Raw genomic sequence first — 15,354 nt, forward strand, 5'->3', positions numbered from 1 at the left:
TTATGTGACAATGTTACACACAAGAATAGTTCCTATTCACCATGTTTTACAAAATAATGTTAACAGTTTTAAGTTAATGCCTATATTTAACATTCAGTAAGTATTTAATATAGGCTATATAATACATTATACAGTATAAACGAATGAAAGCTCTATTTGTTTAATGTTCCCATTTTTCTGTTCCCATTCACACAGACTGCCTCTGTTGTTGTTAGCTGAGATCTGAATTATTATTTCTTTCGTTATCGGTCACATCTTCCCCCCTCCCCCCTCTCAGGGTCTGAATTCAACACTGGTGACGATTTCTGATTCAGCTTTTGATGGTACTGTACTATGAAAACTAGATCTAACGAATCTCAGTCCGAAATTAGGATTATCCAATACCTCCCCGAACACAAAGGGCAGAGAGTAATTTATATTCCTGCATATGCATGACGTCACTTTTTCTTTTGTTCAGTTTATTTATATACGCTTTAACATCTATGGTCATATCGCGTGTTTAGGATCTGTGGGTATACCAGTAGGCCGTTTTTACTATTGTTGAGTTTCTGTTTCTATTGTGTTGTAGATGGCTTGTATTCATGTTACTCAGTGGTCATCAGCACTCACTGAAATGGGTAACGGGTAAGCTGTGTATTGGAATATGCACTGTCGTGCAGAAGGGAAAGGTAGGAAGCATAACCGCCAGCAGCTATGGATGCACGCTAGTGCAGCTCTTACTCGCAGGTAAGAGACGCTAGCCCGAGGGTGTACTGTGCTGATGACCGCTGATGTAACTGATTTTAGATTTTGATTAATGTTTATGATATTGGTGATTCAGGCGGTAATAAATCATGGCATGAAAATTTTCAATCTGGCATTTGCTTTTGTGACTGAGGGAAACCATGAAAAACCCCAGTCAAGATTGGTCGGGCACAGGGTTTGAACCCGGGATTCTCCCAAATACGAGCCCCAAATGCTACCACCTGAGCCGATGCACTCGGTGTCACATTATTATGTACATTAAGGAAGATTATAGGGAATAAAGTTGCTTTACGATATTCTTTCCAGGGAAAATATGTTTTACAATAATTGGGGTAAAAAAATATGAGCAGGCCTAAGTTTATATGCTTGCTAAAATTTGGAAAATGATAACTTGTTAGGAAAGTGAATTTTAAGAAATAAAAATCGGAATGTAGAGAGATCCAAATTATTTCTGAAGGCATATTAAGTCCACTGACTCTTTCTTTCGTATATGCTTTCTTCATCTCTAACATTGAGTTGGTGTTTGCCGAATTAGCTCTGTAAAATTTCTGCCTCAGGACTAGGAGAGATGGTGGTGCACAACTTCTAATCACTAGATTGTGCATCAATATGTATGCCTGGGTTAAATCTCAAATCTCTCCGCAGTGCATATGAAGAGAAGGGATATGTCACTGTTGATAGTGATTCATCTGTTGGATGGGGACGTTAAGCCTGGTGGCCCCCTTGGTGCTATTCAACGGGAGTAGGCTACATGCCGGCACCAGGTTCCCCTTCTCCCTTCCTTACCATCATCATCCTCGCCCATTCCCTACAATACACTTACACGAACACTTACATATACGGGTACACTTACCTAGTACACGATATAACTCTTCACAGATACACATCATGCATAACATTGGCCCGCCGAAGTGGTGTGCAACTTGAAAATTGGTCACAGTCCTGCCATCTATCCGCAGTATTTGGAACCCAAATCACGTTAAGTGAAGTGGGTAGGCATTAGACACACACACTGAGTAGGCTAACGTCTGCAGTTCAAAAACATTTTATTTAAATACGTATGTCACATAACTAAATTCTTCAAAGCACAAGATCATCTTTTAGTGGGAAGCAACACTAATGGGTTTAACTGAGATAATACAAGATACACATAGCAATAAATTGAAGAAATTATCTTTGTAGTGCGCCATATGCAGTAAGTAGAGTGGAATTTCAAGTTACGCAACAGCTTTCAAGAATGGAGTTTGCTGACAATGACAGAAACCTAGCCCTATGTAGAAAACAGGTAAAGTTATATCCTATTAATTAATACTTTGGCAGCAGTACTTGTAATAATTTTATAGCAGTTGATATCTGCTTGCATCTAAAGCATAAGCGGAACCTTCTTGAAAATGGCGGAATTACACGAGGCTGTTCTTGAGGACTTAACATATTGTCTTCAGTTCTTGTAAGTGTAGAAATTGTATGTAGGCCTATATTTGGTTATTTTAAATTCCTTTGCAGAGAAAAAAATCACTCGAGAAATCGGGAGAGGGTTTTTCGCTTTCAATTAACTTCATAGTGTTTCTGCTAGGAATGGCACCATGAAGTGGAACATCAAAATGTCTACAAAATAATCGTGTAATGACAACTGAGTCAGCTTTTTTTTTTTGTTTTCACCACAAAAACACGATGTTTAGCATTCCATAGCTCCATTTTTACAACAATGGCATACATTGCGCGTGTTCATAATAACTCACGTACTCTTATGTCATTGTTACCGGTACCAACTTACTGTATGTTAAAAATCGTCAGATTGCCATGACTCACCCTGTATAGTAATAATAATAATAATAATAATAATAATAATAATAATGTAATAATAATAATAATAATAATAATAATAATGAAAATAAAATATAGAGAATTTCACGTTAAGAAAAGAGCATCGAGCATAGGGGGCTATTCCATCAAATGATCAGTTGCCATAGAAACGCCTACCTGCTACAGAGCTTTTACAGTGTTTTAGGCAAGGCCCATAAAACCAATGCTTTTTTCTTAATGTGAAATCGTCTGTAATCTATATTAACATTACATGCTGGTTTGTTTTTCAGGTTTGACTTCTATGAAATGCTAATGGATTTGGCCAACAATAACTTGGGCGAGAAGTCTGTTGTTGAACGTTATGGAAAAATTGGTAAATCACCATTCCGGTGGATATCAAAGAAACGAACGTGTGGCCAGGCTGGGATACCTGAAGAATACTGTATTTGTGCAAGAGAGATGCAGCTTGCAACCGACGACGATCGAGTAAGGACTGCAGCAAGAGATCTGATTACTCATATCAATTCTGTCCTGCTTGGGGATACTATTGAGCAAGGACTGTGTTCTCATCTCAATTTGACCCGTATTCTGAGCGCTCAAATGCTAGCACTTGGCCCGCAAGTTGCGCAGCCGAGGGGTTTCAGAGTTTTGTATAGAGTGATGGTGCAAGTGATTCCTAGTCAAGCACTGTTCGAAGGTACCCTCGAAGTCGATGCTTGGAGTAAGGCAGGTCATGTTGTGGGAGATGTCAACAGGATAAACAGATACGGAAACCAGTCGCATTGTGTGACAGATAGAATTGTGCAGTTATATTGTTACTGTACAGATCTTTTGAAGGAAAGTCTTCAACATACCACACAACTACCATAGTTAACATGTAGCAGGCGAAGTGAACGATATTCTTTCACTCAAAGGGAAGTAATTTCATTCATAATTCATTCTTACCGTCCCATCTTGCCATCCACTTCATAATTAGATGTACGTCATATGAGAACAGTATTAACTGTTATCAAATTTCCAGTGATTATTCCTGATATAGTTTTAAAGGAATGAAGGAGAGTTCTTCTTCTGCCTTCTCAAGGAGTGGGTTATTTCCCGTTCCGAAACCAAAGATCATTGGAATTGTTGTGTTGTTGAAGGAGAGTTATAAAACTAAATTTAATAAAGTCAGGAGGTAAAGTGCTTAAACACATTAATATGTGTCATAAATATATTTTTGTAATAAAAATACTTATTTTAAAGAAACTCTGTTCATTAATTTTTAATAAAATAGACTAAATTTGAAAGGGCTGTGAAAATATTTTATGAAGATATTTGCTACTATTTATTTGAGTAAAATAAAGCTAAAGCTATTATTAAATGTAACGTAGAGTAGTTCTAGATGTGGTTACACAAACATTAAATTTGCATTTCAGTCTTAATGCTACGCCTTATATAAAAGCCGCATTTTTCTACGTTATATATTGCCATTCTAATAGTACTGGCACAATAAACAGTGGCCCCTTGAATTATTAATAATGTTGATGTGAGAGATTTCAGGGATCGGTGCATGGTTACAAACCAATGGGGTCCATTTCTGTGGATAGATTCTAGGTAGATATGCTAGACGTTGCATAATTATACATTATATATGAAGTTCTGCCTTATAATTTAATTTCAACGAAATACTGAGCTGTTAATCTGTAAATGTTATGCATAATCTTTGTACACAATTTCTCATGTGCCTTAGAATGTCAAAAAAGAAGACAAAGAAAACAAAATATTAGAGTTTAAGAGCAAAAGTTCAGCTTCATGCCTTGAATGTGTATTTGTGTGTAATAATAATAATGGTCATCATTCATTTTATTCTCATCACTCTTTAATAATTTTGTGTTGAAGAGATATTTAAATATATTGATTATGTAGGTATTATAGTCCTTAGATAATCAGAACGAGATGTCAGCATTTATATAACAATTAACCACTCATGTGGATTTAACATAACACTACGACACATAGAAGTCTCTTTAAAATTGAAGAGATGGATTTCAAAGTGTCCTAAGCCATTTTCTTTAAGATTTTAACTGAAGGTAGCTTCAGAATTGGACCTCATTCTGCAGAAAGGAATCAATCCGAAAACAAATGTAATGTCTCAGTAATGAAATCACTTCAAGGATCCATATTTTGAACAAAGATAAGTCCTATAATACGCTTTTGGTTAAAGCATAGCATAGTATAGTATAGTATAGTATTTATTAGCTGTCGTTACAGCAAAATTACACGTCAATTTAAATTGTCAAATTACACGTGTGAAATTATCGTGCAAAAATGAAAATTATTCTATTACAACACTAAAGATAACACAAAATGATCACAAATACTCCTTACAGTTTACAATTGCGAGTCAATATTATCAAAAATAGGCTAATATCTAGATGAAAATTGTACCACACTGATCACAAATATTATTTGATATGCTCCGTTTATATACAATAAAACAAAAATTAACTTAACAATTTATGAGAATTTCCTAATATATTACAAAATAATAATAACATTCAGAGAAAGAAACCTAAAAAATATCTACAGCTTGATTTTCAGACTCAAAATATTCTTGCACAGAACAGAATGGGTTTCTAAGAAGCCACGTTTTCACTTTGACTTTGAATATGTCAAGTGACACTTCCTGTGCTTCCTGTGGTAACATGTTGAACATCCTACAGCCCAACATGTTAGGACTACTTTTAACTTTGGATAGGCTGCAAAATGGTATGTCCAGTTTTTCTTTATTCCGAGTATTATACTCATGTTTATCCATCCTACTGGTGAAGCCATAAAGATTTTTCTTAATGTAAAGAAGGAGTTCCAAAATATATTCATTAACAACCGTTAAGATGGACTCCTGTATGAACAGTGGTTTACAATGTGCCTTGTTTGGTACTTCTGTGATAATTCTTATTGGTTTCTTCTGAATCAGCAATAGGTCATCATCATCATCATCATCATCATCATCATCATCATCATCATCATTTCCTGTATCTCCTACTGGAGTAAAGGACCTCAACAAACTTTCTCCACCGTTTTCTATTCTGAATGATATTGGCAATTTCAGCCCATGATGTCCCTGCCTTCCGTATTTACTCTTCCACTGTTCTTCTCCAGGTAACGTTTGGTCTTCCTATATTTCTGCTGCCTTGGGGATTCCATCTTAAAGCTTCTTTCGCAATAGAATTTTATTCCCGAAGAGTATGGCTAATCCATCTCCATTTCCTTCGTTTTATCTGTATATTGATTTGCTCTTCTTCTGTGCTTTCCCATAACTATTTGTTTGAAATTGAGGACCGTTTTTGCAAAACTTGCTAACTGCAAAATTTGCAAAATTGAGATTTTGATGGATTCATTAACACAAGACAGGCCTCTACATGATGTTAAAGGGGTCTTAGTAAAATTGGATTATTTCTCTTCATTGTAGTGTGTCAAAGTGTGATCGTTTTTTCAAAACTTGCTTTCTGCTAAGTGAAAGTTACAGTAAAAATTTGCTTACCACAGTGTTTTGTCTCTCCTGTAAAATTTAGTTTTTTCAGTTAGCAAGTTTTGCAAAAACGGTCCTCAATTATGTTTGGCCACTATATTTAGGATCCCTTTAAGGCATCGATTTAAAAAAACTAGGAGATTTCTAGAGATCTCTATAGTTACCTTCCATGTTTCACAACCATATAGAAGAAAGTCTGCTTTCACATTACTCTGAAATATTCTGATTTTCGTTCGTAAGGAAATATCGTGGGACTTGCATATAGAGTATAGCTGTACGAACGCTGCATTTGCTTTCCTAATATGGCTTTTAACATCGACATTGGCACCACCATCTGTTGTCACCAAACTACCCAAATATTGAAACTCTGTTACTGTCTCAATACATTATCCATTTATTTGAAACTTCCTTGTGGAATTTATATTGCTATTTATCCTTATCTCTTTTGTTTTCTTACAATTTACGGTCAGTCCTACCATAGCACTCCCCCTCCTGTAAGCTACCTAATTTAGTTCCCTTGCTTTGAAAGTTTTGAGATAAAAAACACCATAAGCAATATCAAGATCTATATATTGCATCAATCCCCAATGGAGTTCAGTACTTTTTCCAAAGCTTATTTTCCTCATAACCAGATCCATTACTGTCAGAAAAATGGTGGGAGATAAAATACATCCCTGCTTGACTCCTACATGAACTTTAATCGGATCAAAGCAATAGGTATGTAAGTATATTTACTTCTAAATTTATTACTCACATTTAACTTTAAAGTACATTTTTCTCAGTTTAGGTATCATGTGGGTTGGTTCCTTTCTGCAAAATGTGGCCCAATTATTGTTTCACCTTCTATTAAAGGAACATAAACATTGTTCTATAATGCTATGAATCAATCAGTACATACAGTGAGAAATATATATATTCCAAACTGCCTAAGTATTGCTTCCAAACTGACCTAAGTCGATTTGCATGCACTATATGCAGTATAGACATGTGTACAACAACTGTCACTTGTACTGTTGGCTAGGACGCACATGAATCAGTATAATATTAATTAAATTAATATTGAAGAAAACAGTGGTGCTGTTTTGCAATCTCGAAGAGGACGTAAGAGAATAAGAACTGAGTTTGGCTGGTGTACAACTCTCCGTAGCTAAGTATAAAAGAGGGACGCCTATTACAACTTGTTTTCATAAAGAAACACATGGTTGTATTGCCAGTAATGTGACAAGTGATGACGTAAAATATTATTAAAATAAACGTACAGCTAGAAAACAGTGTCTGAACAGGGTAACTACTGGATTAAGTTTACCCGTCCAGCTGAAACCAAAACAAAAGACCTAGAAACGAGAAACCAAAAGCTCGTATTGCATTAAGTGCGTACCGGTATTCTGTGCGAAAGTATAATGGTCTAGTTGTTACTGTTTGTGCTAAAACATTCTTATCAATCACCCTAGTCGGACGGAAGAGAATGAATGCTTTCTGTAGGTATTTTATGAATCATGGTCACAATTGACAAAAAAAAAGAGGGAATAGTAAGCAAACTACGAGGGATACGCACGTCTCAGATTCGATCATTGCTTTTATTTCGAAACTTAAATAGGCTATATAGGGAAAGCTATTATGACAAGGGAAATTAGTGTGCAAGAAGCTACCTCCCCCCTCTCCCTCCATGTTCTGAGTTAAGAAATTATGGTTTATGTGGACGTGTGAAAGGATAATAAATTCAGGACATAAAATTTCATTGATTAAAGTTCACGTTAAGACTTTGTTTGTTAAAAACATAAAATTACTTAGTCACACATTAAAAAGTGTTGACATTTTTAAAAAAGGTGTATACCTTCGACAGACGGCCCGTTTCGACGTGATGTTACGTCTTCATCAGTGTCTCCTGAACTACTGGTGATCTTGAATTCTGCGATGTGCATTTGTCGATTGTAGGGGTGGGGGTGTGTTGCTCTTATAGTGGGGGCTGGTTGTTTGTGTGTTATGATGTATCATGACATCGAATAATGTGTGGGTATTGAACTGTAATTGTGTGTTAAGTATATGTTGTGGGTATGTTTTGTATGTTTATCACATCACACTAAAAAGTTCGCAGTTAAACATCTTAGAACAATACGAAATATATAAACATACAAGAACATACCCACAACATATACTTAACACACAATTACAGTTCAATACCCACACATTATTCGATGTCATGATACATCATAACACACAAACGACCAGCCCCCATCATAAGAGCAACATACCCCCATCCCTACAATCGACAAATGCACATCGCAGAATTCAAGATCACCAGTAGTTCAGGAGACACTGATGAAGACATAACATCACGTCGAAACGGGCCGTCTGTCGAAGGTATACACCTTTTTTTAAAAATGTTAACACTTTTTAACGTGTGACTAAGTAATTTTATGTGTTTATAAAATTTCACTGATTAAATTTCAAACTTCTTTACCGTGTTAATATTTAGGATTTACTTTGCTTGATAGTTTCGAAGCTTTGTGCTTCATTGGCCAAAATTTGTATAAGCACTTCTTTTGACATTAACATAGTGAAAGAAAAAAATTAACTTTTTTATCTGCCCCCCTCAGAATGTTTGCTTGTCAGATTGAAATCTCTGTACGTTGAAGTGGAATTTGTGATGTAGAAGCTGATATTGTCTAAACACTATCATTCTACCTGCCATCACTCTACCATCTCTTCATAATTCATAAGATCATAACCATTCTTATTACTGGCACTGTACAGAGAGCAAAGGCATCATATCATCTCCCTGTGAAACAAATGATACAATTCTTTTATGACGAATGTTTCACAGAGTAAGTAACAGTAAGATCTTGGAGTATAGCGTTGACATCTTAGAGTTTTCAGATTCATATTGACTTAACGAAGTAACAACAAAAGTAAACAGACTAGTTCGAATAATTCGTGTAGAAGTATCGGTAGCGTAAGAATCTCTCCACTTGGATGATTAATGTTGTGCATATTTACGTACGGTAACAATAATAGTAGGGTTTATTAATGGTAGCAATAGCAGTATCGAAAATTTCGCAGTAAAAAAATAATCTATAGTCCCTACATAAAATTGAAAATGATAATGGCTAATAATGTTCAAATCAGTTCTACTAGTGGCAACTTTGGTTTCAGTTTATCATTGTAGGCTACACGACATTGACCTCATATTTTCTTTAATGTTGTGTAAATAAAACCCAAGTTTTATAGTCTCATTGTGGAAAAATGACTACCAGTACTAGAAGTTATAGGAAAATTATTGGACTAGTAGAAGTGATATAAAAATAATTGGACATCCTATTATTTTTGTTATAAAATGTTCCACTGTAAGCTCTTTTATTAGTAAGTTTAACATACCGGTAGTATACAATATATCTGATGTTGCAATTGTTCTCACAGATTTTATTAAATTCATACACAGGTGAACTTCTGTGCAGCATAGATTGTTTCATTTCTCCAATATCTTAGTATTGTGTTTGGTAGACAAGAGGAAATAACTTTATGTTCTCATGTAAAAAGGAAAACTGATAACCTGTTTCTTTTCACTGGTAAAGCTTCCTACCCTTTTCATTTGAATTCAGTTTCGTTTCACAGAGATTTCCTAATTGAGGGTATTATTATGGCTAGCTACTTTAAGTGCGTTCATTTCCTTTCCTTAATGAATATTAATTTTTTTTGTAAATTTAACGAACCATTGGAGACGACAAGGTTCCAAGTTTATACTTGGAAGTTCTAACCTTGGAAGAAGGGAGGAAAGCAAAGTTATCTGTACACCAAAGATACTTTTATCTCGATTGAGTAACTGCAATAGATACTGTTAGAAACATTAAGAAGATGGCTGAAGATGCAATACTTCCATATTAAAGGAAATCATATGATGAGAACAGTGCTGTAGTTGGAAAAAAAAAATTAGGGGATACTGTTGAAATCTCCTTGATTAGAATAGACTCCATATGGACTCGTACCGGTACTGCACTATTTTTTCATTGGCATGCAGTCTTCTCTGCAGACCGCCTACCAGATCGCAGCCACTATTGCACATACGACATGGGGTTAAATGCCAACACTGATGGACCAACACATTTTTTGGGGGAAAAAAATCCTAGAAATTCTTTTGCTAAAAGAGTATCCCTTTTCTTAGTCCGGATACCGTTCATTATACTAATGCGCCTTTTCATTCTGAAGTTGAAATTTGAATAGAATCTATTATAGGCCTATGTAACAAACTACAAAGCTCTGGTGGTTTCACATTGAAGTCAGTATATTCCCTGAAGGCCTGAATGTAGGCCTACTTTCGCTTCTCTTCGAGATGGAGATGTTCATACCAGTTTGAGATGCATATATCACTACAGGTTATATATGTTTGTATTTACAAGTCAAATCTTTCAACAGTCTCTCTTTTTTTTTTTAACCTGTTTTTCATTTTGTATTATAATCTTAGATTGTCAATGTAAGTAGGATGTTTGTATTGAAGTATGGAATCCTGGTGTGGGGAAACAGCAATAAACTTATTGAAGTCCTGCTCATTCAGAAGAAAGCAATAAGAATTATCACACAAGAACCAAGCAAAGCACATTGTAAACCACTATTCATACAGGAGTCCATCTTAACAGTTGTTAATGAATATATTCTGGAACTCCTTCTTTACATCAAGAAAAATCTTTATGGCTTCACCAGTAGGATGGATAAACATGAGTATAATACTCGGAATAAAGAAAAACTGGACATACCATTTTGCAGACTATCCAAAGTTAAAAGTAGTCCTAACATGTTGGGCTGTAGAATGTTCAACATGTTTCCACAGGAAGCACAGGAAGTGTCACTTGACATATTCAAAGTCAAAGTGAAAACGTGGCTTCTTAGAAACCCATTCTATTCTGTACAAGAATATTTTGAATCAGAAAAGCAAGCTGTTGATATTTTTTAGGTTTCTTTCTCTGAATTGTATTATTATTCTGTAATATATTAGGAAATTCTCATAAATTGTTAATCAAATCAATATCTGTGATCAGTGTGTTACAATTTTCATCTAGATATTAGCCTAATTTTGATAATCTTGACTCTCAATTCTAAACTCTAAGGAGTATTTGTGATCATTTTGTTTTATGTTTAGTGTTGTAATAGAATAATTTTCATTTTGGCACTATAATTTCACACGTGTAATTTGACAATGTCATTAGCTTTTGCTATAACGACAGCTAATAAATACTATACTAATACTATACTATACTATGGGATTGATAAGTCTCTTCTTGAAGTTTTCTGCCAGGCTTCTGTAAAATTGACTAGGGTTTATTTCAGCTATCTTTGTCCTGCTGTGTAGCTCACTATCTTTGAAAACTTTCTGTTTTGAAGCAGAGAATGCCTCCTCAACATAAGATCCTGGCGAATGTACCATAGATTCAAAGACCTTAACAGTACAGTAAGCTTACACTTTTAAATTTCTGGAATTGTTAACTCTCTCATAATGTCATCACAGACTACTGCCATATTCTGAACAAAATCAACAGACATCGTAACTTTAGCTAAACTTGCGTATTTAGATCTTTATTTAGAATTTCTTTACTTACTATTGGAGGCTTCAGTCTTGAGGCACTGTGTTTTCTGATTAGTAGGCCTATTAATTACAAATACCACGACGGTCTGCAAGCTTTCAATTAACCTATTCTTGAGGTGCCAGAGCATTGTTTTCGATAAAACAACGAATTTACAAGCGTTTAAGCAAAGGATATGAAATGTCAGCCGTTACTTTTATGCCAGATACCGGTATCAAAATTAAATATTTTCAGACATCTTACATCCTTCATTTTAAAGTGTATTAAAGACTAGTTGAACATAATGAATGTATTCGAGTCTATATTTTTTGCCGATATGGTAACAGCGAGTTTTTATCTTACAGGCCCAACTACAGCACTGGATGAGAAGCTATAAACATTAGCTTTTAGACAGCAAATTTTGTCATTTCACATTTACAAAATACTAGTCCTTAATGGGGAATTCTTTTAATGTTAGCACAACTAGGAAATAAAAACTTAGAATACATAAAAATATTTTAAGTTGGTACTTTGGAAACTGCAGTGAAAGAGATAAATCCCACTTCGGAAGAAAGGAAGGACCCAGATAGTGCGAAATATAACAGTAATACTCATATTAAGGTGCTTTGTGGCTTAGGAGTTTTTGTAGCTGTATTAATTGTATTTGAACAATAGGTTGTATGAGTTTAAATCTAATTTAGATCATTTTACGACCAAATATCAGTGCTAGAAGAAAATAACTAGTATCGGTAGCCTATGTCTTTCAATCCTTATGTCCACATAAAGCTCTTCTTCTCACCCCACCACTAGTGGATGAATTTTATTCATATTTAATATTTACGAATCAATTCACCCGGAAATTATGCACATGAAGTAAAAGAATCACTCCAAAATAATGTTTATTTGAAAATCTTGAGGCAAAAGTGCACAAATTGGTAATTTTACTTTAAAAAAAAAGTCTAACATTTCTATTCATTTTATTGACGACATTTGCATTACCGGTACTTGTTTATCCATCTGTCCATATTACCTTCATGCCTTCAATCTGTTTCGCTTTGGATGCATGACAATTTCATTTGTAAAAAAAACTTGCTTCTCGTATCAGTTTATGGAATTGTTAAAAATGATTTAATACTTTTAACTATTGTACAATATTCACTATTTATAGTGAAGATTGACATATAAACACAGCATTATTACTTATTAGTAATATCAATCGTAAGTACCAAATGTAAGTGTTAGAGGAGTGCCTTGATTGATGATCATAATGAAGAAAAACTTTTTCCTTTTGATAATTAATATGTTACAGGTACGTTACAATGAAGCCTGATATGTGTCACAGAAGATATGAGGCATTTATAGGTCTACTGACCACCGTATATAACAAAAAGTTGGAAATGAAGAAGCTAAACCCGCTGTGTAGCTACAGAAGTGACTCCTATTGTGTATATATGCATCTGACGAAGGAAGCACTGCTAACTTATGTTACAAGAATTATGTGATATAATGTAAAATATTATTGATGATAGAAATATGTATAATAAGTCATTAAATATAATTTAAATTAAAAACTGACACGCGAAGATGTAACAAATTATTTTATGGAGAACTAAAATTAAAAATATATTTAGGAATTTTTCTTAGATTAATTTACAAACTGCCATGTCTTATCGCCAAGAAATTAACCTATCATTATCTTAACTAAGTAAATGAAGATGATAGTTTAATGCGGAATAAGAATATGCGTTATTATTAAAAAAAAGTCTTAGAGTATATGATACTGTACGATATTAGTCATATCAGGTATTGGAATTTGATATAAATTTTGGGTGACAAATAATAGAGGTCAAAATGTATTTACAACCCTCTAATAGGAATCCATTCAGAGGATTTTCCCAAAATGCTATTAAAATGGAAAAATTTACATTCAGTATGAAACAGTATTATTTTGAAAACTATATGAGACGACTAAGAAGAAAGATCTTCAATGTTTAACTCCCCCAACACTTAAATTTATTAACTCTGTGGAGTGACATTAGGATCAAAAGGAATGTGGGAGAAAGGTGAAGCATGAAGATCAACGATGATATTTTATAAAATAGTTATTGGGATAAATATGTTATAGTAAACTGCCTGTTAAACAAAATGGCATTGCTATAATCAGAGGTATAGCCAAAACTTTCTCTTCCAATACAACAGTCCTACTCGTTGTTCTGTAAGTCAGATCCTTACTATACTTACAAAGGAAAGATAATGTAGCCCTCTACAGAGATTTTTTAACATTGTGCAAGGAGTAAATTATATCTTTACAGTAATCGTAAAATGTGTGGTTTGTATCAAGAAGGAGATTGGTCTGACAATGACAATGACAATGTCTATGTCAGGCACTTTATTTCAATTTTCTCACTGTAATCATTAATGCACATAAAATTTGTTACCGGGTACCTATTGTTATTGTGATTGTGTAATGTTTCTTTTATTGTACTCTACTGTAAGGTATTTAATTTCAATTCACAATTGCATTTAATGGACCTAAAATGCATTATTCCTGTGATTCAGTTAGTTTTCTTTATGTACAATATTGACAGAGCATCATCATAATGTAACAACAAAGATTAATACATTTGACTCCAATGGTCTATGCTGAGTCTTATACGAGTGTGTACCAGTACTTGTAGAATTATTTTAATACTATTAAAATTAATTTACAATTTCGTACCTTATTTCATTAAGGGCCGGTGTCCATTTTTATTATTTTCAGATTGTTAATGATTCTTAATAAGACAATACTTCTCTATGAGATCACAAACGCTGGTAGTCCAACTCACTATAGTTTACGAGAATCTTTACACAACTTTTAACACTATATCACTTCGGAATATAAAGTAAGGATATAGCCTAATGCTTTCACGTTTTTATTAACTAGGTTACCTTGTTGACTAGTTTCGGCTGAGGCTCATCTTGAAAGAAGAGTTAAACACAGTCAAATACATAGCACGAGAAAATGGGTACAACGCTAACATAATATACAACATAATAAAAAAAGACAAAACAGAATTACAAAAAAAATAAAACAACATAGGAATACACATAAACACAAGAACCGCGTAATTGTGACAACTGCCTACAGTGAAATAGTTTATTTATGTCAACAAAACAGTCGGGAACAGAAATTTTTAAAACTTTTGGCACTAAGACTAAATTTTTGGTTGATCAGAATTAAATGCAATTTCACATACCGGTAACTTACATTCTACACAAAAGGAAAACCTGAGTCAAATGCTAAACAGAATCAAATTTCTACAACTCAAGGTTGATTCATTACGATCTGGAATTTATTGACTTTGGTCCGTGGTATTAACATTTTACACAGAACTTTCTTTAGTAGAAATACAGTAGTTGTATTATATTAAAGAAGTACTGTTGAGTCTTTAATTTTCTTGTACCATTAAAAACTCAGTACCAGTTACATTGTTAATTGTAATTTTGCAATAACTTAAATTTATCGTAATTATTGCAGACTTCATTGTATTTATCATATTAGTAACAGATACAGATGACTTTTGTAGACAATTTTATATAATATAATTTATTTTTAAATAATATATTAACCTTATGATAAAAACAACAGTATAACTACTTCGTATATTCGTATTATGAAGTCTCGTAGAATTTCTTTTCTGGATTACAAACGATTTACAGCTACGACAAAACTAAAATACTGACTCATACCTATATGTGTAA

General features: G+C 33.9%; 1 protein-coding gene across 10 annotated transcripts in view; it reads left to right on the forward strand.

Annotated features, from left to right (window-relative positions):
• LOC138712423 (uncharacterized) overlaps positions 1-14,687 on the forward strand; it is a 216,227-nt gene extending 201,540 nt beyond the window's left edge. For 8 of the 10 annotated variants that reach the window (XM_069844220.1, XM_069844219.1, XM_069844221.1 and 5 more), the window contains one exon: positions 2,838-13,060. In XM_069844220.1, coding sequence (XP_069700321.1) covers positions 2,838-3,417 — 580 coding nt within the window. In that variant the 3' untranslated portion in view covers positions 3,418-13,060. Of the gene's footprint in view, positions 1-2,837 lie in introns of all 10 variants that reach the window. The other 2 variants (XM_069844228.1, XM_069844229.1) reach the window with 2 other exon arrangements.
• The last annotated feature ends 667 nt before the right edge of the window (positions 14,688-15,354 follow it).

The sequence above is a fragment of the Periplaneta americana genome, chromosome 13 (genome assembly GCF_040183065.1).
Source record: "Periplaneta americana isolate PAMFEO1 chromosome 13, P.americana_PAMFEO1_priV1, whole genome shotgun sequence".
Classification (NCBI taxonomy): Eukaryota; Metazoa; Arthropoda; class Insecta; order Blattodea; family Blattidae; genus Periplaneta; species Periplaneta americana.